The sequence below is a fragment of the Aspergillus melleus genome (assembly GCF_016097325.1).
Source record: "Aspergillus melleus strain CBS 546.65 chromosome Unknown contig4, whole genome shotgun sequence".
In the NCBI taxonomy this organism is placed as follows: domain Eukaryota; kingdom Fungi; phylum Ascomycota; class Eurotiomycetes; order Eurotiales; family Aspergillaceae; genus Aspergillus; species Aspergillus melleus.
The window spans coordinates 328,666-355,857 of record NW_025763373.1 but is presented as its reverse complement, the minus strand read 5'-3'; the positions used below and the strand labels follow the sequence as shown (position 1 = coordinate 355,857).

At 48.4% G+C, this 27,192-nt stretch overlaps 10 protein-coding genes across 10 annotated transcripts; 5 read left to right on the top strand and 5 right to left on the bottom strand.

Annotated features, from left to right (window-relative positions):
- Positions 1 to 1,477: 1,477 nt before the first annotated feature.
- On the top strand, positions 1,478 to 2,172 carry LDX57_007059 (uncharacterized protein; the record flags this gene model as incomplete). The annotated part of the gene is made up of 2 exons (XM_046088783.1): positions 1,478 to 1,645; positions 1,741 to 2,172. 2 exons carry the CDS (start codon positions 1,478 to 1,480, stop codon positions 2,170 to 2,172), a joined length of 600 nt encoding a protein of 199 aa, XP_045944753.1.
- A 250-nt stretch (positions 2,173 to 2,422) lies between these two features.
- On the top strand, positions 2,423 to 2,932 carry LDX57_007058 (uncharacterized protein; the record flags this gene model as incomplete). Its single annotated transcript, XM_046088782.1, has 1 exon — positions 2,423 to 2,932. One exon carries the CDS (start codon positions 2,423 to 2,425, stop codon positions 2,930 to 2,932), a length of 510 nt encoding a protein of 169 aa, XP_045944752.1.
- Positions 2,933 to 4,874: 1,942 nt separating this feature from the next.
- LDX57_007057 (MFS transporter) lies at positions 4,875 to 6,174 on the bottom strand (the record flags this gene model as incomplete). Its single annotated transcript, XM_046088781.1, has 3 exons — positions 4,875 to 5,594; positions 5,663 to 6,064; positions 6,133 to 6,174. 3 exons carry the CDS (start codon positions 6,172 to 6,174, stop codon positions 4,875 to 4,877), a joined length of 1,164 nt encoding a protein of 387 aa, XP_045944751.1.
- A 779-nt stretch (positions 6,175 to 6,953) lies between these two features.
- Positions 6,954 to 8,539, bottom strand: LDX57_007056 (uncharacterized protein; the record flags this gene model as incomplete). Its single annotated transcript, XM_046088780.1, has 2 exons — positions 7,308 to 8,539; positions 6,954 to 7,254 (listed from the first exon to the last, which is right to left on the bottom strand). Exons 1-2 carry the CDS (start codon positions 8,177 to 8,179, stop codon positions 6,954 to 6,956), a joined length of 1,173 nt encoding a protein of 390 aa, XP_045944750.1. The 5' UTR covers positions 8,180 to 8,539.
- A 695-nt stretch (positions 8,540 to 9,234) lies between these two features.
- LDX57_007055 (uncharacterized protein) lies at positions 9,235 to 10,685 on the top strand. The gene has a single exon (XM_046088779.1). It carries the CDS (start codon positions 9,288 to 9,290, stop codon positions 10,515 to 10,517), a length of 1,230 nt encoding a protein of 409 aa, XP_045944749.1. The 5' UTR covers positions 9,235 to 9,287; the 3' UTR covers positions 10,518 to 10,685.
- A 520-nt stretch (positions 10,686 to 11,205) lies between these two features.
- On the top strand, positions 11,206 to 11,700 carry LDX57_007054 (uncharacterized protein; the record flags this gene model as incomplete). The annotated part of the gene is made up of 1 exon (XM_046088778.1): positions 11,206 to 11,700. The coding sequence occupies one exon, from the start codon at positions 11,206 to 11,208 to the stop codon at positions 11,698 to 11,700; it is 495 nt and encodes a 164-aa protein (XP_045944748.1).
- Positions 11,701 to 11,974: 274 nt separating this feature from the next.
- Positions 11,975 to 13,599, bottom strand: LDX57_007053 (cation diffusion facilitator family transporter; the record flags this gene model as incomplete). Its single annotated transcript, XM_046088777.1, has 9 exons — positions 11,975 to 12,301; positions 12,360 to 12,439; positions 12,491 to 12,725; positions 12,776 to 12,888; positions 12,954 to 13,034; positions 13,101 to 13,248; positions 13,303 to 13,347; positions 13,405 to 13,454; positions 13,518 to 13,599. The coding sequence occupies 9 exons, from the start codon at positions 13,597 to 13,599 to the stop codon at positions 11,975 to 11,977; spliced, it is 1,161 nt and encodes a 386-aa protein (XP_045944747.1).
- Positions 13,600 to 14,676: 1,077 nt separating this feature from the next.
- LDX57_007052 (fungal specific transcription factor domain-containing protein) lies at positions 14,677 to 16,718 on the top strand (the record flags this gene model as incomplete). Its single annotated transcript, XM_046088776.1, has 4 exons — positions 14,677 to 14,679; positions 14,727 to 16,394; positions 16,459 to 16,581; positions 16,632 to 16,718. The coding sequence occupies 4 exons, from the start codon at positions 14,677 to 14,679 to the stop codon at positions 16,716 to 16,718; spliced, it is 1,881 nt and encodes a 626-aa protein (XP_045944746.1).
- Positions 16,719 to 16,863: 145 nt separating this feature from the next.
- Positions 16,864 to 17,118, bottom strand: LDX57_007051 (DUF4396 domain-containing protein; the record flags this gene model as incomplete). The annotated part of the gene is made up of 1 exon (XM_046088775.1): positions 16,864 to 17,118. One exon carries the CDS (start codon positions 17,116 to 17,118, stop codon positions 16,864 to 16,866), a length of 255 nt encoding a protein of 84 aa, XP_045944745.1.
- Positions 17,119 to 19,512: 2,394 nt separating this feature from the next.
- Positions 19,513 to 20,640, bottom strand: LDX57_007050 (uncharacterized protein; the record flags this gene model as incomplete). The annotated part of the gene is made up of 1 exon (XM_046088774.1): positions 19,513 to 20,640. One exon carries the CDS (start codon positions 20,638 to 20,640, stop codon positions 19,513 to 19,515), a length of 1,128 nt encoding a protein of 375 aa, XP_045944744.1.
- Positions 20,641 to 27,192: the final 6,552 nt, after the last annotated feature.

Genomic DNA, 27,192 nt, shown 5'->3' with positions numbered 1-27,192 from the left:
GCCAATGCTAAGGAATCGGACCACATGATGGATGAGAACTACCGTAAGCTGTAGGGCACTTGCCTTTGCGCAGGCATGGAAGCTTCCGAGCTTTTTGATGCTTGGTTCTTGGTTTGAATCAAATGACATGGCGTGGGGAGAGTTGGTTGTCTGTTAAGTTATGAATGTTGGACTTGACCCAGTCCGTGGACTTGAGATGATGTTAGATTTCTGGACTGTCTACTCACTTTTTGGAACAGGGTATAATTCATATTAGATTCAATATTTGGTTTTATTGGTGCCGCTTATGTTATTTTTTTGAAATGCTGTTGGACTCTTTTCCGTGGTCTTTATCTTGACGGAGCTCTAGACATCCAGTCGTGATATAGATACTTTAAGTGGTTTATTTGTATGCTCCTGCATGTTCATAGACGAAATTATCAGCGTTATATCAACCTTCTGGCAAGGACTAGGGACAGTATTCTATAAGTAATCTTTGAAATATGATCAAACGCCTTAGCTTGGGATATTAGACCACGGAAATATCATATATATGCTTTAATTCCTGCTTGGGAACCAAGACATGATTTCTTTAAGAGCATGAACAATGCATTGAATCACACCGGCAGGTGTGCTATATCTGACAATATCTTCTGATTCCTCGGTTTATATTGCTTTTATCCCGCCGTCCCACAGCAAGACGGATCCTGTTCACATCAACAGCCTCCATAAGATCTAATGAAATTAACGATGTTTTTGAAGCTCTGAATGGAATGATACACAAACTACTGTTGGCAACAACATCATGGTTTGAAATTATTCAATTATCATCTAAGATGCTAGATGAAAGTTTCCGACAGGTTTAGGTCCATGATATATTTCTAACCGGAGAGGGATTATTGCTGATCAATATATCTCTGTACTATGATAGAAGACTTGTAGCTATCTAAGACGCTGGAAAAGACAGCCTGCTGTGTTATGTCGTTGCTCAACGAGAAGGCCAGAAAAAAGTACATTTTGATGAACCCCGTGGGAAAAATATACCAGTCGGAAGAAGACATAATACCAATTTCCGACACCACCACAGCAACCTTCAAAGTTTATCCGTATGTCAAGGATCACCAGAAGACACTTACCCCTAAACTACTTACTGATAACCCTCTCGGTCCAGGACAGCTCAAAAAGTCGGGAGGATTGAGCATTCGAGCCCGAATCAACCACTCCGATTGGTCCCGAGCACCCGGGGCTAAACCGCATATGGTAATTGGTCATCGATCCGGAAGGTACAGAGATTGGGTTTATTGTTGGGTGCTTTAAGGGGGTTCGATGTATATAACTGAGGAATTCTTTTTCGTGCAATAATAGAGAGGAGAGAGTATTGGATACTGAAAAGACTGGTTTGATCAGTTACTTTTGGGCCGACTTTGTTTACCTTCTCTTTGCTCATCGGCTCTACCTACTATCTATACTCTTTTGCGGAACTTCTTCGAGTGCCAATATGAAACACTCAGACGAGATTTCATCATCGAAGTTGGACGAAGAAAAAGACAAGGAGGAAGGGCGTGGCTCTGTTAATGACCAAGCCCCCGAGCCAGAGGGCCTCCAGGGCATGGCGCTGGCTGTGGTGATGACTTCGATTTGTCTTTGCATGTTCCTGGTTTCGTTGGTAGGTTCTCCCTGCCCTTTCTCTTGCCCTCTTTTGTTATAAACCCATTGGGATATACAGCACAGGATATTGAATGACTACTAACCTGTTGATAGGACCGCACCATCATCTCCAACGCTATCCCCAGCATGACGAACCAATTCCACTCCTTCGACGACATCGCTTGGTACGGCAGCGCATACATGCTCACCGGCTGCGTGATGCAGCTGCCTCAGGGCATGTTCTATAAAATGTACCCAGCGAAGATTGTCTACATCACCAGCGTGGTCATCTTCGAAGTCGGCTCCGCGGTATGCGGGGGCGCGCCGAATTCCGAGGCCGTCATTGTAGGCCGCGCCATTCAGGGTTTCGGGTCTGCGGGGATCTTCTCCGGGTCAATGGTCCTGATTATGAAGGCCGTGCCGTTGAAGAAGCGCGCGATGTATACCGGTTTTTTGTGCTATTTCTGGTCTCTCGGCGGTTGCGGGACCGCTGTTGGGTGGTGCCTTGACAACACATGCGTCGTGGAGGTGGTGCTTTTTAATTAACTTGCCGATTGGAGGCGTGGTGCTGGTTATTATCTTTTTCATCTTTCCGAAGCAGGAGAGAGAGGGAAAGGGGGGAAATGAGGGTGCAGGTGCACAAACAGGGAGACAGTCGCTGTTGGATAAGGTGCTTCAGTTCAATCCCCTGGGGTTCTGTGTGTTGGTTCCTGCAGTGGTCTGTTTGCTGCTCGATCTGCAGTGGGGAGGCTCGGCTTATCCTTGGAGTTCCGGAAGAGTCATTGCTTCGCTGGTGATGAGCGGGGTCCTGTTCATCGTATTTGGCATTGATCAGGCCCTCGAAGGCGACAGGGCCATGATCAGGACGAAGACCGTCAAACAGCGCACGGTGGCAGCTGCATTCGCTTTCTCGAGCTGCGTGGGAGGAGCCATGATGACCAAATCAGAACTCCCTCCGGCTATTTCTTTGTTGTTCTTCGGCCAACAGCTGGGAGGATCGGTGTTTCTCTCTATTGCTCAGAATATCATGTCCCAGGAACTGATCAATAACGTGAAGTCACAGCTGCCAGATGTCGACGCGTCTATGATTGTGAACTCGGGAGCCACGGATCTGCGTGACGCAGTCTCTTCTGACAAGATGGATACACTGCTTCATGTTTACAACGACACGGTGGTCAAGGTGTTTTACCTTGCCATTGCGCTTGCCTGTGTTGGGGTTGTTGTGGCGTTGTTTGTGGAGTGGAAGGATATGAGAACTACAGAGGAGGTAGATGAGCGACCGGAGTCGGAAAAAGAAGGTATCTGACCTAATCGGGTCCCAGAGACGCGTTTGTTTGATTGAACACTGCGAGGCTCGGTGCTGAGGTGTTGGAAAGCTGTTCGAAAATCTTCACTCAGTGTATAATTGTTAACCATAGAACCCACAATTGCATTGTTCATGTTAACCAAGATTCGAAATCAACATCCGGATCTGCGGTATTCAGATATAATAGACTAGACCATGATGGATCGCTCCAAGATTGCGGCCGCTCATGATAGCCTTGAACAGCAGAGCTGGCCCTGGCCAAGTAGACTTCGGAAACATTCTCTCCCTGGGTTCTATCCACAGCACTTGAAGCTGTAAAGCCATTTATCTTGCTGCGTCTTGCGATAAGCGATTCGATGAACTCCGGGGGGTTGTTCTGCTCTGCAGAGCCATATGTCGATGTCTTCCGTGCATCCCAAGCGTTGAGTGTCAGAGTCCCAACAAATCGATTCATGCCTTTGTCCTGATGCCAGAGCTCCGGGTAGTTTCGGTAAGTGTTTTGTACGCACTGCCATCACTGTTCTTCATTCTCGTCCCATTCACTAGAACTAATCGATCGTAGGAGCCCAAACAGGGCACCCCATGGAAAGTTACCATGGGCATACCAGAGAAACCCACGTAGAAGCTCGTTCGAGTGGATCATCTTTTCGTATTCCGACATCCGGATACCATAAGCGCACCATGAGTCAGGGCTCGGTGGCCCGATTTTGGGGGTCAGGCGCGAAGAGCCTTATTTTGTTTTCTAGTTTGCAAAGAGTAGATCTCGCCATGATACTCAAGAAAAGATCCAATGGCATCACAGGGTCACAGAAACGCAGGAATCTTTCTTCGACTAGGCTCTTTAGCTCTGAGAACTGTTCCCTGTTTAGTATGATCTGGACCTTGTATTCAACAAAATATTGGAATATCTCTTCAGCTCCGCGGATCTCAGGGCATCAATGGTCACGTAGGTGAAGAGACAGAAACTCATATCTCTTATCCCTGTTTGATCCTTCGGTAAGACCGTCATTGTGGGGTTGATATCCTGGTCGTTGATATTGAAGGCATTTGGGTATCCCACGTTTGGGATATGATAGAGTTCCTAAAGCCCGCCAATTCAGAAGCACGAACGTCTATGCTAACGAGATACCACCAGACACGGCGACGTACTTCTGTCTCAAAAGGGGAAATTCCCAGAAAGGTTCCATGCCGATGAAGCCCCATGGTTTGCGCCTTACGGAGAGCGAAGGGACCTGAAGAAAGACGACTCTAAAGTACACTGTATGGTCCTAGCAGTTGACTGACGTCATCTCATTGAGCTGAATGAACAACCACCCCGACAGTCAATTCAATCAGAACACCATTGGACTCGCACTGCTGAGTGATAAGGCGATTCGTGTCCAGTTTTCTCCCGCATATCTTACATTCCAAGTGTTTGGGCTGCACGGACCAACTTCACTTTCCGTCACCCGTGTTCCATGTATGCAAAAACCCAGTTTAGCGACTCTACTGATTTCGGAACATGAGGGCATTCGCATGCGTAAGTAATATGGTGACAAGACAAAAGTGAATTGACAACAAGGGAAGTGGCCGGTGAATAGCCAAAACCATTACTTTGCCGCAGTCTACCCAGGTGATGCCTAAGGCTAGGACGAAGGGTCACTATGTAATACTCAGCCAACGCTGATATGAGCATACGCTATCATATTACATGTAAAACTTTTCATAGATCTATAATCTAACAGACTTTTCTATATTGTAAGTTATCATCCGGGTAGTTTAATTACTAATATCAACTATGTAGTAGTAATCTATTGGTAAACCTGATATACTGGCAACCTGGCGATAGAAACTTAAGACCTGCTGACCTGTAAACGCTTTTGACACCATCATAGGATGTTCAGGATTTACGTCATACTGTATCGCAATTAACACATGCCTCATTCTCTGCCTTTTGTGATTGTCAGGGTCTATCAGGTAAGACTCGACGTAGCAGCTCCAGTTTCGGAACTCTAAGCAGTGTTGCCCAAATTGCTAACGCCACAGTCAGCATTGCCAGGAGAATAGGCTGTAACACCATTACCCCCTTTGTCTGTGCAATGGCGCCGACCATGAAAGGAAAAACAGCACCCCCGCCCATCGAAAACGCAGCGGCAAACCCTATTGCAGCGACATGGAGGTTTCTGGGCAAAAGACGTGTTGACACCACGACAACGCCGGGGTAGATCGTTCCCATGAAAAACCCAACAAAGGAGACCGCAAGTGCGGAAACAATGAACTGAGGAACGAGCCAGAAAATGACCTCAAGCACGATCGCAAGGATCATGTATATAGCAATGGATGACTTCTCGCCAATTCGGGGCGACACGAATCCAAGGACAAATCGGCCCACTGTGATGCCGAGCCAAAAGCCTGTTTCTGTCATACCACCTGCAAATGCACTGCCCTGGCGGACACTGGTCATGAAGACGACGATCCAACCACCGATGGAGACTTCCACGCCCCCGTAGAGGAAGAGGAAAACAGCACAGATCCAGGTAGCCCTGTATGTGAGGGAAAGGCGAGTCTGGCGCATCATTCCGCTTGAGTTTGAGGAGTTTGAATTCTCCTGTCGGTACTTTGACGCGGTTTCAAGCCAGAATGCGCTGGTCGCGTAGATAAGCTCGATAGCAGCTGCTCCAGCCTGGCACACCGTTAACTAATTCATGTCTACTCGTGAGGAAAAGAGGGCGGGTCAGGTGATAAATTTACCATTAGAGAGTAAAAAGAGTACCATTGCCATCCAGCCTTGGCAATCAAACTGGTAGCAACAAGAGGACTAGCCGTAGCCCCAATGCCATAGAATCCGTGAAAGAAGCCGAGAACTTCATGCGAGTTCGCCATGTTTCCGATCCACACATTCCACGCCGCATTCTGGATACCGCTGCCCAATCCTATGAGGACATACAGGGACACCAGGACCGGAAACGGCGGATGATTGGATATTATCGTGAAAGTGAGTAAATGACACGCAGGACCAATAATGGCGATGCCTCGTCTACCGAGATGCTGATGAATCGAATTGCTGACAAAGGCAGAGATAGTGTAGCCCGCAAAAGGGGAGAGAAACACTAGGGAAACAACCGTATAGCTTTTCTGGTAGTATTCCTCAAGCTAGAGCGTTGAAAATAAAATATAAGTATGACTATAGAACGAGTATAGATATAGGGGGGTAGACGAACGTAGGAAATTATCGCACCATACGCGGCATCATTAGCACCCATTACAAATGCACACCAGAAGGTGGCAGTTAGCCTCCAGATCGTGGCTTTTGAATCGTTCCATCGGGGTGCTAAGTTCACAGCATGAGATGGTGGGGTTTCTTCCATCACTTGACTTGGGCTGGCTCTTTGAGTGCCCTGCAACTCAACATCTGGACTATAGGTCCCGGATACCCCTTGCACAACCATGATGAAGAACAAGAGCAGTGGATTGTCCGAAGTGAAAAGAGCGCGGGTTAAATAAATTGACTATTCAATGGAAGATGCCCCGCCCACTTCTGACTGTGTCCGTTATCTTAACCAATCATTGAACGAGTTTATAATTGCTTTTCTATTTAACATCAGTATATCATGTTACCATATCTCACTAAATACTCAAAGCATGCTAGATTATATAAGTATCGATTTCTTTCATATGAAAAATCAAATACTAGACCATATATTGATTTATGGAAGACTATAAAAACCATCCCGCTAATTGTTAAGGGCTGGGAGGCGCCCTGCACTGCGACCGAGGATATCGAGTAGTTGGTAAGCTTGCCTCCAGAGTGTTTAGGACTATATACGAAGGGTTGAACAGTGGAATCCCAACATGTTGGTTCATCTGGCTTATATATGAGAGTAGACTATTTCCTGACCTCTCGATATCATGGTTTCGGGCTGCTGGTGACTGTCAGCTTGTTATTCCACTGTATCGTTGTCTGATTACTTTAACTGAAACACAACATTATTTGGCTTGGGCTCTCGGTGGAAAGATCGCTTCTGCTTCAGCAACGTGCAATCTACTCCAACGTGTATAAGAGCGTTCCATGGCCCAATTGATCGAATCCCCCGCTGGTGCTTCCATAGTCACCGCCACCTCCTTCAGCTCCGTCGCCATCCTCGACCACCAGATCGCGATACTTCTTCGTCCACGTCACGTCCAGTCCTTTCAACACGCCGTAATGGTTGTACAGCAGCTCCCAGAGAGGGCGTATATCACCACGTCCAGCTTCACTGATGATATCCTGCGTGACATCGCTGTTGACGTATGTGGTGTAGGGAACATCTTCGCCAAGGTTGTACTTGGCGACATACTCGGCACTGAGATAGTGTCAGCATACCTGTTAAACATCTCGAGACGGTGGGGAATCTACCCAGCTAGAATCCGGTTATCCAGATACTCAAACAGATCATCACCCTGGTTATACGCCGACTGGGCAATCGGACCCAGCAGGGCAAAGTCTAGCATCGAGTGTCCCTGATCACGGCCGGCCTCCTGCCCCTGGCCTAGAGTCTGTCCATCGACATCGTACAGCTTCCAGACCATCTTTTCGATCTGGCCGTTCCCCTCGCCGTTCTTAAAATAATCCACTGCCTCCTGGTACATGGTCTCATTGTCAGACAGGATGCCGATGGATAACATAGAGGCGATGTTGCAAAGATCCCAGTTCGCCCAGTAGTGATCGATCTCGGCATCATTGTGCCGGATAAAGAAGTCCCGGTTCATCGGATAGAACACGTTCACCATCATGTCGCGCAGAGTGTTGAAGCTCTCGGTCGACCAGCCGTCATAGTCGCGCATCAACTCGGCTGCGTTCGCTAGCTCGTAGCCGTAGATTCCTGAAGCCAGGAACTTGTCCGAGTTGCCAGAGATCTCGGTCAGGGTCGTACCCCAAGCATCGAGGATGGCGACGGCGGAGTCCGCGTAGGTGGTGTTGTCGGTGATCTTCCATTGTATGGCGAGGGCGTAAGCGGCTGCGATGTCGCGGTACAGGTTGGGGTAGTTCTGAGAATGAGTGCCGTCGTCGCCGCGATAGATGACCTCCTGTGCCGTGTTGGTGTAGGAGGGGGATGCGTAGGAGTTGTTGGTCAGCTTGTACCAGCCGGTGATCCAGGGCTCGGCGCTAGCCTGGACCTTGGACTTGATGCGGTCAAAGTCCTCGTTGGTATGGAGAAGGCCGGGGTGAGTGAAGCCCTGAACAAGTGAAATGGAGGCAAGAGCCCCGAAGGTGAGACTAGAACGCATTCTTCTCGTGTTGTTCTACCTAGAAATGGAACCGATGCACTCCGTACCACGTAGATAATATATAACGGTTCAAAGTCGATACCATCGTGAGATTTTATATAGGGCCACTCTCAACGGAGACCCTCCGGCAATTCCACCGAGTTCCTTTTCACATCGGAAAATTGCCCAACCAGTCGACATGATGCAGGACCCCTGACACTTGTATGGGATATTGAGCGGAGCGTTCTCATGAGGGATCAGCGAACGAGTACGTCAACCTGTCAAGATCTGAAAGTATGTTCGAAGGGAACCCAACCCGATTCTGGCTGCGTTCCGGTCGGAACCCTCCCCTGTCATGTTTGGTGGCAGGAAGCACCCACGGAACGATCTGGGTTGAGGCCGTGAAATGTCAATCATCACCCGATGGAGACGCGCCAACAGCCCCATCCGTTTCAAGGCAAAACAACGGTCTGAGAAGCGACGCGGGCCGGAGAACTTTCGGGGAAGTTTATCGGTCGCTTTAATCTGTCTTAATTTGATCAAGGGGTCAAGGACGAACGTTTCGACCAGCAGTTTTGCGATCAGGAGACCCTGTGTATAGCTTGGCATGTGTGGAAGAATCAGTTAGGTAGTGATCTCGGAAGTATCGGATTTTCAAGCAGCTGACGCCAACAGACCTGCTCAGTTAGCTGCTTCCCTTTGATTAAGTTGTTGATGGGTTTCGTGATTGGAATGTTGCAGAGATGTCGGTATATATTGGCAAATACTCGAACAGCAGAAAAGGAGCGGTATTTGAACAGCGAAATGATCAGATCAATGAGTTGTGAGATTTATCAAATCACGATTAAAAGTTTGCATCGAAAATCTCTTAATGGTCTGGTTCCAGAGAAATTGTCGTTGACCCGACATGGGTTCTACAGCATCTCGGATGCGATCAAGGGGTAACTGATGAGCGCAACAAATGACGTCTCGCGCGTAAGCGCTCGAATATCATGTGCCGAGTGACACCGCATTCTAAGATTTCTCAAAGGGGATTGGAAACACCCCTTGCTGCACACCAATTGCTGCGAGTCTCCTCCGCACCAGCCGCCCACGAATTTACAAAATCGATTTCCTTGATCTTTGAACCATGATCGACCCTCAAGATAGATTCTTCTCAGAAGGCCAGGGCTATTTTGGCCCAAGGGAAAACCCGTTGACCGAAACCCACTGCAATGTCTGGGATTGGGACCAGCTGCGATTAATCAAAGTGAAAGGAACAGCCAAACTCTTTCGGCCTGAAGAGGATGTAGAGGTCTCAGTCCTTGCGCAATTCGCTGATTACCTCTCGCCGGAGGTTCGTGCAATCACGGTCGACAATGACGGGCTTCTCACGGGAGTCTCGACAGATCCGGAAGAAGATGATACATTCTTTATTGCGTATCTTCCCTTCTCCCTGTGTCAATCACTCGCAAATTGCTCTACGATCTATTTCTCACAACTCAAAGAAATTGATCGACTTGGACCAGGTGTCGATCTTGTATCCTATAATGACCGGAAGGTCGCATTCAAGTTCAACCCTCTAGGCATGCCGCGAAGACTACACATGTCCTGGAAGGAGATGAACCTGCTCAGCAAAATGCCACCGCATCCTAATATATTACCATTCGATAGCCTTGTCCTTGAAGATGTGGAGTCCCGAGTGATTGGGCTCACATCGAAGTATATACCAGGTGGAACGCTAGAAGATGTCGATCCGAAAAGGCCTTTCCGATTCAAATGGCTACAACAACTTACCCAGGTGGTGGATTTCCTGAACCTAGAACTGGGGATCATGCATCAAGATATTGCACCCCGGAATTTGCTTGTCGACCCTGAAACAGACAACGTTGTTCTCTTTGACTTTGACTGGGCTGCCAATGGAAAGGACGGTCTATTAGATGGCCGAGACGATGTGTCGAGTGTTGTATTCACACTTTATGAGATCATCACGAACGATAGGCATCTTACGAGTATTCCACACTGGGACCGAAACATAGACATGGTGCTAAATATTGAGTGGCCTGTTCGCCGCGAACTCGACTCTGACATGTCGAATTTCCGCAATTTCCTGGATAATTGGGTAGCAAGGAGGGCCGAGAGTGCCACGGAACAATGTCTGAGTGCACCCAGGCGGCTTACCTGGCCTGATCTTCCGGGCCCTCCAGATTACACTGTGCCATTTGAGCTGGGCTGGACAAAGGAAGGAGAAACTGTTTGGCAAACTGGCGAGCGCTCGAGACGCATTGCATTAGCGAAGGGGCAATACTGCTTTCGTTGGGAAAGACCACCGCAAAGTAGACTGTTGGAGAAAGCAAAGGTCGAACGTATTACTTATTAACTGTCGATTTTGGAAGAGCGATTTTGTGATAGCCTTCGTGAAAGATGATGATGCTGTGGATGGAAGTTAGGCGGTCATCGGCAAAAGAGACACATTGACGAAGTCTTGGTTTGAGATATAAGAAAACCGGAAAAGAGAACGATGAAAGTGAGCTTGGCATGCAATATAATGAGACTCACTTTACCTCAGCTGTGAGGTACATGTACTATAGACTCATCGCGTATGAAAATGTGAAGCTGGAAATAAATTGGGTTATAATTAATGACGTGTTTAGTTCGTCGGAGGCGTTTATGAGAGAAGCTTCATATACAAGCGCAGATTTCAGAACAAATGAGCCCCATAATACTCATCAACCTACATAAGTATTCATTGTATGCAACACCCCTCCCGCTCTCTCCCCCTTGCGGCATCTTATAGGATACACATACATGTAAGACGTTAGTTCAGGCCACTGAAGTACGTAGCTACACACACTATGGGGAGCATATGCTGCAGAGGTGCAATGATCTGCAATATGATATGTCTGCTGCCTTCGTCATCGCCACAGAAGATCAACCCCCCCCCCAAACATGATATAAATCCGTGTCTTCCACTCGAGTCAATGTCGACATTTTCTAAATCGAAGACAAACACAGTTATCTTTTACCTTTCCTACAAATCCAGACTTCGCTCAACTTTCGAAACCAAGATGAAAACATCCCTCCTCACCAGCATCACCCTGGCCTTCTCCGCGGCCATGGCCGCCCCGTATCCCACCTTCAACGAAGCCAACGGCGGCCTCGCTCGAGCTGAAAATGAAGAAGCGACGAAACGAAACGGCGATAGTCTTGCCATGGCCAACGGTCCCGCTATGGCCGACGGTCCTGCTATGGCCAACGCAGGTAATGTGCCGCGGGTTGTCAACGTCAGAGAGACCTCCGCTACTAAGCGAGGGGAGAACATGGCGGACATGGCCAGCGAACCTGGCAAGCCGTATATTGTCGACATCCCAGACACTTCTGCTGATAAGAAGGGGGAGAACGTGGCAGATGTGGCCAATGCAGCTGATGTACCGTCTGTTGCCAACATTCCAGGGGCCCCTGCTAGTAAGCGTGGGGAGAAGGTGGCAGATATGGCAGATGTGGCCATGAAAGATGCATCTGGGTTGGGTACAGAGAGGGAAGAGCATGGACCGATCCCTTGAAAGAATTCGCTCGAGTACGCTCTCCAAGCCCAGGAAAAATGACAACCTACCAGTATGATACAGAAGAATCCTGAGACGTTTATTTTGGGAGGGGATACATATGGTTGATATACGGGAGATGGGTGGTGGATGACTGTGACTTTTCATTGCGTTATCAACAAGTGAATAGATAGTTGATCGAGACAATAGATGGATACTCTAGTTGAATGATAGGCTTCGCAACGGACTTAAACATACGATACACATATGTAAGGCAACAGTTGAAATCCGGTCCTTAGCAGCATAAAAGATCTTCGCACAGCTTCCCGCAAACAAGTTGACAATCTCGCTCTGATACACCCGGTCTCACCGATTGCACGGAGGTCGTATCAGTACCATTTCCCGCCGGAGTGGCAACGAACCCCTTCTGGTCTGACCACACCTCTGGTTGCAGCGTGACTGAATGAATACCATATGCATGGAAACACTCGTTGATCGTTTTAGCCAGAGAACTGAAGTTATCTTTTGCCTCGTCCGTTAGGAGAATGTGGGCTGACGCGAGAGATTTGGCCTGGTTCAAACGCCAGATATGAAGCTCGTGAATGGCGCGAACACCGGGTATCTAGAAATAAGTAAGCTTGGTTTCCAGATTATGCAATAGATCACGGATAGCCGCATACCCTTTCCAGATCATGCTTTACATCATCCGGGTCAACTTCCCCAGGGGCACTTTGTAGCAGAACCAGACCCGCGCGTTTGACTACATCGTTAGCTTTGTTTTCAGACCGGATACAGGAAACGGAAAGCTCACTAAGAGGTATAGAGGAAGCAAAGATCATCAATGCGATGCCCATACTAGCTGCCGGATCGGCATAGTATCTTCCACCGTAATCGGCGAGCCAGATAACCAGCGCGGCGGCCATAACACCGAGGTTGTTGCCTGCATCACCGAGGACATGAATTAGAACTCCCATAATAGCGAGGTCGTGACCGGGTCGGTGGGCTGAGGCAGAGGCGGCATTGGTCTGGTGTTTGTGGTGAACGTGCTGTTCTAGGTCAGACTTGTCAAATGATTGTGAAGATTGGAAATATAAACCATTTCATTCGGCAAGGGGTGAGAATGCGTATTTGCACGCAGGTCAGCTTCGTTGGCGGTACCATGATCGTCGTGGCTGTGACCATGGCTATGATCGTGTCCATGGTCATGCTCTGGAAGAATTAGTGAGCAACCTTATGCAAATATAAATTCTAGTGTATAGTCAAGGAAAACACACCATGCAAGAATAGAACACTGATAATGTTCAGCCCCAAGCCGATAGAGCCAATGATAAGAACCAACTTTGGGTTCTCGACCGCTAAGCCACCAAGGGATTAGTATGTTTGCATGGGGTCAAAAGTACATACATAAATATGATACGTACGTTGCAACGAGATGAACCTCTCAATAGATTGTAGAAAAACGCTGATTCCCAGACCGAAAAGGAGGACTCCATTGAAGAACGCGCCGAGAAGCTCCGCACGCTGCCATCCGTATGTTAAGGCTTTGGGAGGAGTGCGTTTGTTTGCGACCTGCGCAGATACGAATCAGCCTGGAGCTATGGAAGAACGGTACAAATGACGTACAACGACGGCGATAAGTGCGATGATAAACCCGATTAGATCGTTCAGCTGGAGTGGTTCAGTCAATTATGGTGGAAAAAGGTGAAAACCTTATGTTTGACCTACATAATGGAAAGCATCCGCTATAAGAGCGAGCGAATGTGTATAAAAGCCCACTTGATAATTATAGGTCAGCTAAAACGATAAGAACAGGAGCGGGAGTGACATGAGAACAGTACCCGAGATCTCGGCGATGAAGAAAGATGTGGAAATAGCAATGACTGCACTCAGCCGTTGTGTGCGAGATATCTTTAAACCCATTTTATAAAGCCTGCCAGGGACAGCTGGGACTCTCTTGGTCTTTGAAAGGTTGGCAGAGCACGATGCTAAAGAAAATTCAGATTTCAGCGAAGATATATCCTGCATACATTCGGAGACAGATGTTTCCCCTTTCGGGTGGGTGGGTCAGACCGGACAGATTGTCCAATGACAACCATAATCTAGCCGGAGTCATCTAGTACCTACCTTAGTTAGCATGACTTGGAAATAAAAGACCTTTTCTCATATAAACATGCAACTTCCTAGAAATCATATAGAAAAGTCTGAGCCTCCATTCATGCCTTCCCATATTACTGGAAAGATGATTAGAAATTAGCGGGCAGAAGATGAATTGGGAAGGGAAAAGCAGCCACTACTGTAGGAGAAAGAAATTGACTTGTATGGTTAGCGTCGGTCCGCTGTCGGAGTCCGGAGATACCGGACATGGCAACCCGCCCGTCCGCAGACACCGACAAGAATCATCGTGTCTCTCGGACTTCATCTGTCACGCATGAAAAGGTTCCGTGCATTATGGACCCTCTGAGACAGCTTCAAAATTCGAAGAGATCGATTATGCGAGTAGATCAGCATGGGAAAGTGGTAACTCCTCGAAAGCCCCGTGGAATCATTTCCTGCGCCGCCTGCAGGAGACGCAAGGTGAAATGTGACCGCCTACAACCTTGTACACAATGTGTCAAACACAGTATCGGAGATACGTGCTTTTACCCCCAGGCGTTAGACTCGAGCCCTGAGGAGAGACAGAGCGCTATCGGTGCCTCTACGTCAAATCAGTCTTCTCAACTAATCCGGCCTACCAATTCGAATAGTCGACAGGAAGCGTCAACGCCTCGGAGGAATTGCCAACGGGACGAGTCATTATCGGTTTTGGGGTCAAGGGTGAACAACCGTGCTACTGTGTCCGAGCATCGCGAGCATATAGCCTCAACATGCTCGGGGATAACAAGGACTGCAAGCCAACCATTGCCTGCAGAACCAAACGCCTTCTCTTCCTTTTCGTACCGTGGAAAAGATCATAAAACACGCTACTTTGGAAGAAGTCACTGGGCGACAACACTGGACATGGTACCGATCTTGTTCCATTAGATGGTTTATCACTGACCGGATCATAGTTCCCAGATCTCAAAGCTCACCTACAAAAGTATAGCGATGAAAAACATAAAGAGACACACCACACGTTCGACGAATATCTGACAATGAAGCGACTGAAACGAGACATGAGGACACAAAAGCCCGACTCCGACGTTGCTCGTTACCCGCAAGTGCAACGGTTGGAAGAATTGGTTCCCAGCCGCAGTGTGGCGGATACTTTAGTGAATCTCTATTTTTCAAGTTTTGAAACGACATTTCGCATTCTGCACAGACCACAGTTCATGTCTGAATACGTGGACTATTGGGACACACAGCGGCCCTCCGGTAATCGAGCTCCTAGGACACTTTTTGTGGCCAAACTGTTGGCCCTCATGGCATGCTCGAGTAACTTCTACGAAACCCAGACCACCTACGGCACAAATTGCAACAGTGTAAACATATCTGCGCGGGCTTGGTTTGAAGGAGTTGTATCGTGGATTAACTCTACGACGGGATATGCCCGGCTGAATCTCGACATGATTCAAATCAAATGCTTGATGGTACTCGGCGCGCAATCCGTCGCATATGAAGGAGACTTGGCTTGGATGACAGCGGGATCCCTCGTGCGAGAGGCCATCACGATGGGTCTTCATACGGACCCCTCCAATTTTCCTCGGGTGTCAAGCTACATGGCTGAAATGCGGCGTCGCATCTGGCTGACCGTGGTTGAACTGGACCTTCAATCCGCCCTACAGAGTGGTACACCAATGGCTGTGTCTTGGGATGAAATGGACGTCTCTCTTCCTTTGAACATCGACGACGAAGACATCCAGGTTGATTCGATCGAGCCTCCCGTATCATCACCAATCACCACTGCAACAAGAACGTCATTTCAACTGATTCTGGCACAGAGTTTGCAAGCTCGTATGACAATCGCGAAGTGTGTCAGCAATCTACGCTGCCCATTAGACTACCAGGAGGTGTTGAGCATTAGTAACGAGTTGACGACGGGGATGGTCAACATTCCACTCGCGCTACGGAGCGAAGAGGCCGCTGGAGGCACAGGATACTCAACGTTCCAAAAATCTTTCTATCTCTTTCTTATCTACCGATGTCTACTTGCCCTTCATCGGCCTTTCTTCCTCACCCTCGGGGATACCAGCGACCCCACATTCGAATACTCACGACGGCTCTGTGTCCAAGCCAGTACAGCACTACTGGCTCAATTGGAGTCATCTGATCTTGACGCTCAATCCCTCGCCGTAACGAACCAATCTTATCCCCATCTTCTAAGATTGCGAGGGGGAATGTTTCGCGATGACATGTTCCACGCTGCAGCTACTCTGTGCTTCGAGCTCTGTCTACAAGCGAGAGATACCCGGATTCCATCCTTGCCAGGTTCGCGGTCATCCTTCATTGACTACGGAACAGGATACCATGTCGGATCGCTCTGGCAGAGCATCGACAGCGCCGTCCAGTACTTTGAGTTTAAGGTCCGAGCGGAAAAGCAGGGGTGCAAGGCGCTCATGTTTCTTCATCTGATCGTGACTTCGGCGAGAAACCACAATTCACCATCTGGGAACGACTCCGTTGTTGATCTAGACGATGCCTGTCCTAAAGCATCGCGTCGGTGTCGGGAGCTTTTGTTGGCCGACACGACAAATGCCAGTGACGGAGCGTCAACCCATGAGCGCCCAGACTACGCAGATGTATGAACTCAACTTGCATGATATCTTGATCCTTGGAGCTAGATGCTAATGTGCGAAAATACAGGCAGCCGATATACACGCTTCATCGCCGATCGACGCGACAGAGACAGAGACAATTCAGCACATGCCTAACCAAGGACAGATTGTCACACCTCTCTCTATGGGCGATTCGATACCGGAGTTTCTCGTAAGTGCACAGGCCAGATGTATGATTATATTAGCTAATTGATCGCAAAGGACCCTTCATTGGACTGGAATCTACTTCTCGACTCGTTTGATCCTTATTCAACTACTAGGTGGCCGCTGATGGACCCGTTGATGTAGTTCCTATTTTAACAACGAAATAATACCTACGACCTTTCCCACTGAAATGTTTGAGGGAAGATGCATATAATGTACTGTACATGAAAGACTGCACCAAATGATAATAATACAATATTTATCCGATCCAAAGACCGAAGACATTAAATCAGTGACAACTCCTCCCCCATTTCCTCAACCTAACATAGTTGTACGGCAACGGCGCCAAGAAACCCGCCGTGATACTCACTGCCGCGGCGGCCCAGAACGTCGGGTCGTGGATTGCGACCACACCCCCGGTTAGATGCCAGTCGACAACATTCTCGGCTGCTTCCATGGCAAGCATCGAGACGAGGCTCATGCCCGTTGCGGTGCGGAAGGCTGCGCGAAGAGGAAGTTTGTCGGGGCCGTGTTTGAGAAGCATGGTTTCGAGGAGGATCGAGGTTGAAATGCCGCTTGCCACTGGTCTTTGATTAGTTTTGAACAGAGGAAGCTTGGTAATATAGGGGGGAAGCGCAAGTGGCGAGAATACTTGATAATCCCATGATTGTTCCCATTCCCAAATGCGGAAGATATGTCTGGAGGATCCAGAGGGCCGAAAAGTCGCCGATGGTGCAGCCCGCCAGACAGCGAAGGGTGTTGATGCCCGCGCGTTTCCATGTCGAGCGACAGCTCCAGAAGGAATTTTGCAGTAGTGATCGTGTCTCCGGTTTTGGGCTTGCGTTCTGCTCACGATCGCCACTTGATGTGTTGGTATGACTGGATGATTTTGAGTGGCATGCTTGCCGGGGAGTGGCTGATGAGAAGAACCTTAGTGGTCTTGGTCCAAACCTGGAGAATAGCTTTGGACATGAAGAGCGCGTAAATAGCATGGTCAATTCGCGAGGGTGGATTGCAGGTTGGGACCTGAAAACACAGTTGGAGAAGTTGAGGAAGAAGTAGTTGGTGAAGGATAACAGACGGGAGAAACTATACCCCTTTTGGTAAAGCGCAGGCGAAAATGGCGCAGCCGGAGATTCGGTCTTTGAAGTTGCCTAATTCGGCTGTAGCTCGGAACTACATGAAAGCGCGTAATAAATCTAACAGCAAAAGAAAGATTTGGTGATCTATTGAAGAAATACACGATATTACAAATAAGGTCAAGACTGAAACAGATGGGATTTACGTATCTAATGTCGCCTTGAATGATAGTGAGATTGCTGGAATTTTGGGAATTTGCAAGTTCTCCGGAGGTATCCATATTACCATGCACGCTTCATGACCCCAGTAAACTTAGTTGACATGCTGACTGCATTTTAAGGACCGCAGATTATTGTAGTAGCTGTTTCATTGCCATAATGCCGTTCATTTTATCATATTGCGTGGAATCGACTGGACTTCACAGGGGCAGGTGGATGAAGCTGGATTCAGCCATGCCACGGTTGCGCTGTTTGAATCACACAATTAATATAATTCAGAACTAGCTTAGTCCTTTGCGGATGATGGTACGGAGTTTTTATATTTGATTTATTGGGGCATTACTGCGTATTCCCGCAGCGAGGGCGCTGCCTCTTTGCAGGGCGAGTAGACCCATCAGAAATGAGCAGCTGAACATCCAGAGCCTGACGAACCATGCCGAAGGACGAGAATTTAATATGAGGCCAAGAGTCGGAAGAATCCATCAAGTGAATGACCGCCGGGAAAGTACAAGACCGCGGAGATGACACGTGATAAGAGTGGTTGCTAAGTAGTTATCACCATCAAGACCTCACCTTTCCTACCACCTTCCTAACACCACTGACCCATCATTCCTGGAGTAATCTCATTAGACCTAATCTATACGCCACTGTCATCACCCCTAATCAGATCCAGGCCGGTCCTGGACAGAGTCAGCTAGGCAAAAACGCAATTGGTGGCTCCGGATCATCAAGTCCGTCCAGCACAAGAGGAAAGCAGATTATGAGCTCCCAGGGGCAGATGAATGCCCAAAACCTTCAACTTCAGCAGGCGCGTGGGAGCCATTGGGAAAGGAACTAGGCCGAATATGTGAAAACAGACCCTTTCCGGATCCTAATGCCAGGAAGACCACATTCAAACCTCAATCGATCACCCAGGACAGACTCATGGAGCTTCTCGACTTGAGTCAAGAAACGAAGGAAGAATACAATGATGTGAGAAGAAAAGGAGTGGGTATCCTACGGGTTCCCTAGGCACTAGGCTCAGCCCCGTCTAGACGAGCGCGCAACCTTGTTTCAGCTAGGGACAACAGAGGCTGGCATCTACTACCTACTTCCATACCCCCTTAGGCGGGAAGGAATAGCATGATACAGTGCCTGGAATGGTTTGAGTGCTTATTTAGCTATTACTCCGCTCTGGCTCATTATAATACCTCATTATGCTAGGACTTCGAAGAAATAAAGATTCCCAGCTCATCGCCCATCCTGAACCTGCTAGAACCATATCCCGGGGCGGAAAAGGTAGTTCCGTGGTTTTCGAAGGCATTATGAAGGGCCAGTTGGGAGGATGATAATCCACAAAGTCTTCAGAGGGTCTCTTATACTAATAGAAGGGGCCAAAAGGGGTTCAGGTCGTGCACCATTGGTGGCTGAAACCTATCGAGCGAAAGGAAGGAACAGGAGGCCCAAAGGCATAGAAGAGCGTCCCTATATCCTTCGATCAGCAAACTTCATACATAACTTACTAACAACTGAATAGGCTTTATTAGTGAATAGATAAAGACTGATGGATTGATTCGAATTTCCTAGAAACATAACGGATCGGAAGAGTGATATGGAAAAGCAACAACAATTCCATCCCCCGGCCCAGTACACAGCAATATTCATTCTGCAGCGAGCTTCGTGGCCGCAAAGAGATCAAGGTGGACATTTCCACGAACTTCAGCGTTTAGTCGGTCGATCGCAGGCCAGCCGGACAAGGTAAACATCCACTGTATGGCTGGTCGACCGGTGGAAGGACAGCGTAGCAAATTGTCGCTCGTTAGCTTTGTAAGACTTTTCCCCTTTATTCTTGATCTGCCTGTATATGTATAGCCCTTGATGAGATCTGCATTCTTCACTTCCTTGAGATGATCTGGCAGTTCCCCGTAGCGTCCGTAGTTTCTCAAGTTCCAAACAAAGTCCTTCCATGTGTTGAAAGGCGAGGCTGTAAAACATACCAGCTGGTCCAAAAAGGTCCTGCGCACCTGGATCTGAATGATGCAAGTATCACTTGTGGGACACCGAAGAGCGGCCCATTTACGATATCGTTCGGCCGTCTTCTTCTCTTCCGCCCAGTAGTAGCCACTGCGGCCTTCATTGAAATCCCCATTATACCGCCGATTATGCGCCTTGAGCAATTGGATACTCCCATCATTCTTGACAATTTGGTCATTCGGGTAATGATGACAATAGGCCATCCCTCGGTAGAGAACAACGTGATCGGGTAAGACGGGCTGTGGATCCCCTTCTATGACCGAGACATGGGCGGCTGGGAGTTTGAAGTCCTCCATCCTCAAATTGATGGTGGCTGATGATTGTTTACCTTGCCGAGAAGTCTTTTCCAAGCCGTCTCGCTCTCTTCGGCTTTTTTGCGCCATGACCTTGTTGGCGTGCCTTTTCAAAAGCTTTTGACGACACAGAAGGGTTTCATAGTTGGTATCAAGGGTATCCTTGATCCAGAAACATAAGCCTTGGGTATCCAGTAAGTCACGAAACTCAGGGTCAAGGATTGGCGCTGCCACTTCGTCCTTCAATCCAACACGGCTCATCGCATCTCTGAGCTTCAAACCAGCATAACGTGGCGATTCCAATTCATCCACTAGATGGTGGGCAGTGTCCATAGGATCCCATGGGCCTTCTGGTGGCAGACGCCAGCGCTGAGATATGTCTTCCGCAGCCTCAGGCTTGAAACCAATGTACTCAAGCACCTCTTTCACATCTGTCCGAATGGGAATTTTGGTGGATAGCATGCCCGGGCTAAAGTTCCGGAATTTCACTGAGGCTGAGGATGCTGGGGACGTCGAGGACGTCGACGAGCTTGATATACTCAGTGGAGGGCTTACGAGCGCTGCCGAGACCGTTCGTATGCGAAATGGGGCACACCGCTCACTCCTGGTGAGAAATCACTTTGCGAGAGACCGCTGTTGCCTTGGAAGCATGATTCCGTCTTCTTCTAAGCAATTGATTCGCTCCGGATTAAGACGATCGTAGTCGTCAGGCGACATTGGGGCGGTGGTTAAGGCGATCCTTCGGCAATTCTCTTCTGTCTTCTGGAAGCGAAGAATTCCGCAAGTATGATGGGGATAGGCTTTTCGATGACGGGATTTCTGCGTAGTGAATCCTGCCGGTGATCCACGCAAACCAGTATTCTCCCGAGGTGCATTGTAGGATCCTATATAGGCCGCAGGGGCCCTGTCTACTGGAGGAATTCACTAGGAGATGGGAAGTTCCCGATATAACCGGCCTTCGCATCTTCTTGTGGTCTTTCTAAATTGTCTCGATTATGCCACCCACACTCGCTGCTTGTATGCGTAAAGCTCCGTCGAAGTAGGATGCCTCACGACCCCTTCCGGTAGATACGCCCGTCCGGTATCTCGAGCGCAATTCTTGGACATACTGATGTCCATAGACCCGTTCGTAATTTAACCCCCCCACTTTCGTCTCATCCCCTCGGAGCCTCTAGCCTTACTTTCCAGCTAGCGTTATTTCTTCTCAATAGGAGCCGACCTAGCCCCTACCATCTACTGTGTGACCACCCTTCTGGGGATAATCTTGGATCACAATTGGCGTTGTTGAAAGAGAACGCTGGGAAAAAGCGACATCCAATTTCGCGAGTTAGACCGTAATGGTAGATTGATGGGTCGGCCATCTTTGATGAACTCGTAGTTCTGCAAATCGCAACAGGTATGATTATGACCTTGTGGTGGGAAATGAAGGACGACTTCAAAGATTGTTGTCTACGAAGTATCCCCTCCATTTGCTGGGATTCACGAAAATTCCGAACATTCACCTAACCATATGCAGATACCAAATATATTCACTAGCTTTCGCTGTCGCCTTAACTGAGGTCTAGAGATTTTTAGTTCCATGCAACAACCGAATTAGACAAACCAGAAGACCAGGAAATTTGGGAGAGTAAGATAGCTGGCGCCGAACCCCGAATTGTGATTTTATATGACCTCACTCCCAGCCATGAAGCTTTCACGTTAACTGGGTCGTTCCTTCCACATTTGCTTACCGTGATTATTGAGCGTCAAGTCTCGTTCTTTCAAGTCCACTTGTCACTTTTGATCAGCGCCTTGAAGCATGTCGTCGGTAACATCAACGTCTGAGGTTTTCGCAATTATGTGCGAGGCTCGTACAGTCGTGCAATCCCACCAAGATAGATAGTCCCGCCGATAAAGTGCAGCGAAAGCTCGACAAGACGATCAAGGCCTATCTGCCAAGCCGCCATCGTGAACCAACTTTTACTTTCAACTCGGTGACGAAATTATACACCTATCTTTGCCAGTGATGTTATCCTTCAACGCTACCAATGAAGTCTTCCGCGTTACGATGCGTCTCGAAAGCTTGACCTCGCCTTCGAGGAATTTCATGGATACTCACTTGAGGGAATCCGTGAACACGCTCTTGGGCACGGGTTTGATTTTCCACGTCCAGGCATTGAAAGTCATAGTGGATTCCCAAGAACGACAGTTGGCAATTAGAAAACCACCTCCACATTTGAGAGTCAGTGGACAACACCCATCATGAGTTACATAACATTTACTTTGTAGGGGATTTTATGCCATGGACCAACTCCACGCTTGATGTTATAAGCACCATCAAAGCAGAGACCTAGGAGCCATCGTTGTTAGACGCCGAATTTCCAGATTGGCTGCTTCAGCTCGAGTGTCTAGGAGCAGGTATTTGTTTCCTGTGAGGATTATGCGCATGGAAGGGGGTAGGAAGGGCTGGCCAGGTCTTGAGCGCCATAATTCGATCACACCAACAAGACCTCGTTTTGGGTGGTTTCAAAGGCACGGTGTGGAGAGGTTATGAATACCTAGGTATACGTAAACTGGTCGGAGATGCCAAGGTTCCATGAGTGGAAGATACGACCTAGCTCTCGCCGTTAATCTTGGGGAAGACGGTCACGAAAGCCTTTCTGGCATCCTCTAGGTAAGATAACCCAGCAAAGGATTGGTGGGCATGCGAGTTAACTGGCTTTTGAGTCAAATTGCATTCTACATGCCGGGTACGAAGCCGAATGACACCCTTTTGACAACATATGACCAGACTACGTTCCTTCGTGAGATAGAGATTGGCAGAGGCCGCTTTCTCCGGTACTCACCTGTGGTATTCACAATGTGCCAACGGTACGTGAACTGGAGGGACGGTATTTATATGTGAAAACCCTTGTCATGTTGCCGTATTGACTTGGAGACCCAGGTTATATTGAGAATTATCTGGCTTCCTAGATCGACCGAGGGCCAGGAAAACAATTAGCACAGGAGAAACGACGAATTAAGGAAGCTCCCCAATCAGAGGGGTTCAAATCTCAAACGGGCGTATGGACATCGATTCGTGAAAGAATTGCGTCAAAGCCTGCTCTGCGATGGCAATAAGAGCAAGCCTCCGGAGTTTGAGCTCAAAAGATCAAATATTCGGACCTGGAAGCGAGTCAAGGAGAGGAAACACTGACGTTGTCTAGCAGGATAATGGATTGCTGGAGAAATTAGGCGGGCTTATCCGCAGCGCAAGAAGTTTTACTTCCATGGAGCTCATAAAACCGGACCGGAGATTGTGAATGGTATACTCGAGCCAGTCCAGAAGAGCAAGCAGACGATGGGAAGATTTGACGAACCGGTAGCCCACAGAATCAGAAAAGGCAATCTGTACGCCACTACCAGAGCTCCTAAGCTGATACAGTCCGTCCCTGGGAAGAATCGACAAGGCAAAAGCGCATTCGATGGCCCTGGACCATCGTATACATCTACGACAGGAAGGAATGGCTTAACGAGGGTTGAAGGTAAGAGGAAAGGGAAAGAAAGGCACTGGAGCAGGAGGGTCAGGGCCCTCAACCTCCGCAGATGCACAAGCAAATTGAGTGAAACATACATATGAGAACAAAGGAACGCTCCATATCTACTCCCGTTTGTTGCACTGCAAATGACTGAAGTAGGGGGGGCTCAACAAACGAAAATGGATGTGCTAGATGGTAAGTGAAGAACCAAACAGGTTTCCTTTTGGGCAGCCTCTCCTATTTCGCCCTCCATCCATCTCACTACCCCCAATTTTCCACGTCGATAATCCAAAACAAAACATCAAAACATCCATTTTTGATATCTTTCAGCGGAACCCAGCTATACATCTTTTAGACCTACGGACTATACCTTCCTATAAAATGGCCAACGCAGGCAAGAAAGCCATTTCAGCGTCGCTTGTCAGCTCTGAACCGGCTATCCCAACCTTGCTCTTGTCCTCGTCTTCCCCCGCCCCCTCAGCGATAGACACCGAAATTCCTATTGTGGAAGTACGTCTGGAGATTGCTGGGAGCCTGGACCCCAAGCGCAAGGCCGCAAACGAGGATTTTGGGCGCTGGAATAGAGGGCCAAACCAAGAACAGTGCCCATATACTCTTCCGGGCTATGCATACGAACGGTCTCTAGGGAAGGTCAACGAACATAGGACACAAAAGAGCGGTAAGAGCAGGAAAGGTCGGAAAGGCACCAGAGTGGCCGCTCAGCAAGAGGATCAGTCGCGCCCAAACCCAACAGCCACTATCAATAGGCCAGCGAAGGACTTCAACTTCCCGAACGACGCCCACGCCCGTGTCGAGGTTATTGCAGGCGACCCACAACTCTTACCGGATCACGTCGTTCTTTATAAAGGGAAGCTTTATACTGAGGGGCTTATCCAAGCTGACGGGAAAATCAACTTCGAACCGATAGTCACCAACGAAGGTGGAGATTTCAATGGGAAGCTGCCGGCCTACTACTGGACACCAGAGAAAGACACAGCCGAACACTATCGTGACCTTGCGGCTAGAAACAATTCTCACAATCAAACTTGCATCATCCAAATACAGATTTCCAATTCCTCTATAGGTCAGCTGCAGGAAAAGAGATTTTGGTTTGATAACGAGTGGAAAAGCCTTGTCTGGCACTCCAGATTGTGCGAGGATCCGCCGGATGCGAGTCTCCTTGAGAAACAACTTCTCATTGGACCTATATGTGGGCGCGCAACCCGGAAGATAGGGCGTATAACAAAAAGTCAGATTGATTCCCACCTAACAAAAGATTTTCTTCTCAAACCCCGTTCTGCCAATACACCGGCAGAACAGTGGATGTTCAACACCGCGGTAATCAACGACCTTCAAACTGAAGTGCATGGAAAAATGCACATCAAACTCTTTGACCCTCTGCAACCCGCGCCAGAAGCATCTCCGGGAAATGGGTAGACGTGACGAATCTGGTGATTTGTATGACCTTGGTTGAATAAATCAAGGTCTGACTTTCTGTAAATGCTGAGCGGGGACGCCTGCGGAGTCGGGTACGTGAGAGAGTGCGACGATGTCAAAAGGCCTACGCCTTCCTTGTCTCTCCATCTTCGCTAGATAGTGGTGCATTCGAGATAGATCATAGAAATAAAGCAATAAGGAAATGCGGCCGTGCTTTCGCGCTGCTTTATTCCCCCAACTCATGCGAACAGAATCCATCAATTACTCTCAGTATAGACGGCTTGATAGACTTGGCGGTACGCTAAAGGGTAAAATGACTGATAAGCCAACTGGACGTATAAGCTGTAGACTAAGTGACTGAACAATAGACTGAACATCTGAATATCAGCCGGAATAAATGGCCATGCCGCCGCCTATCAGCGGCGTGTTGCGAAACGCAGAAAAAAAGGGACGTTGACATGTTTTACTTTGAATGGAAAGTGACTTATTTCTATCCCCATTGTGCGGACCCCCTTCATAAGATAGAGAATCGGAAGATTTAATGCTTGCTGTAAGTACTCTTGAATGTAAGTCAGAGAGGTGGAGCGGTAAGAGATGCATTCTTCTGTAGTACTGTACGATTGGTGGAAACTATATAATCAAGCATATCTTAGAAACGATCTAAATCTACCGTCGGCTATTGACTCAATAGCCTTATTCACGGTACCCAGTAGGGGGGAATGCCCCGTGGGGAAGCCGATCAGCAAAGGGTCTTGCGGGGAAGTCGGATATTGTAGTCTTGGCTGTTGAACTCGGTGAAGCTGTATCCGACGATGCTTCAATTGACCGCCAGCCTTGTATGTGGACAATGAACTTCAAAAGACAGGGAGTATCCGTTCAGTATCCCACGTAAAGGAGCCATCATTCTCCTTCTCAAAATGATTATCACCCTGTGATCCCCCATGTTGATCCCCCTGACTCTCTTTGTGGCCGGAGGATCTGCAAAATGGATAGTACGCGCGGCTCGATGGGTCGATACTAACGGGGAGTCATTTGATGTGCACGCCGGAGGAAGTTGTATAGACGACAAGACCGGAAAGTTCTTTTGGTTCGACGAGTATAAGATCGAAAACCAAACTGACGGCGTGGGTGTCTCGGTTTATAGTTACGGTGGTTACTTGGGATCGCGTGGATTGGCGCTTGGTGAGCTGTCTAGCTGAGAGCTTGAAGACCCCGAACCTAATAAAGTCAGAGCCTGTTGAGCGACACAGATATGTGTCTTCTGTGAATCTGATCCAGAGGCCGGAAGTTGTGTTTTATCAGGAGACTCAACAGTACCACGTAGGGCTCTTTTACGAGAGTATTCATCAGAGACTGTGATGCTAAACTTCGCTTCTAGATTCGGTGGCACGCCAACGTGTGGAAAGAAGATATCCGATAAGCTCTAGTATGTTCATTAAGAAGATACATATGTTGCAAGAGGTTCAGCATATTGCTTGAGGTTTGGGTGTGGTCGGCTGGCCCTGGGATCTCAGCCACAGTCACGTGATCTATCAGCCACTGTGGCCGCGGGAGATATGCACTATACCTCGCTAAGAAGGGTTGACCACATAGCGCATATTCAACCCGACATGCTCCTGCAAGGTCTTGCGATATGCCACACTATCCCTGGCCCGTACGAATTCCACAAAGCCCTCGCACCTCTAGGAAACTGGTCGCAGGACTTTGGCCTTTTCAAAGACAACAAAGAGGGTCAATCATATGCCCATTTGATGGAACTCGTGAGTGTAGGATGCTTGAATTGTATGAAGCTCTCACGGTTTGCAGCGAGGCTATCTACGGGCTATCTACGGAGTAGCTACTAGCTACAGACGGAACTGCTGCTGTGGAATGCTTGAATTGTATGAGAGCCCTAGCGCAGCCATCTACCTAAGCCGATCCACCGTGGGTCAGCTGGTGCGCAGGCTAACTATGATAGGCAGGTGCAAGGCTACAAGCGAATAGCAGTGGTCCAACACTGTATTCAAATCATTCCAACAGGAATAGGGTTGAGGGTAGAGAAGTGAATCTCACTTGATTCAATGAGACCGTGACCTTTCTT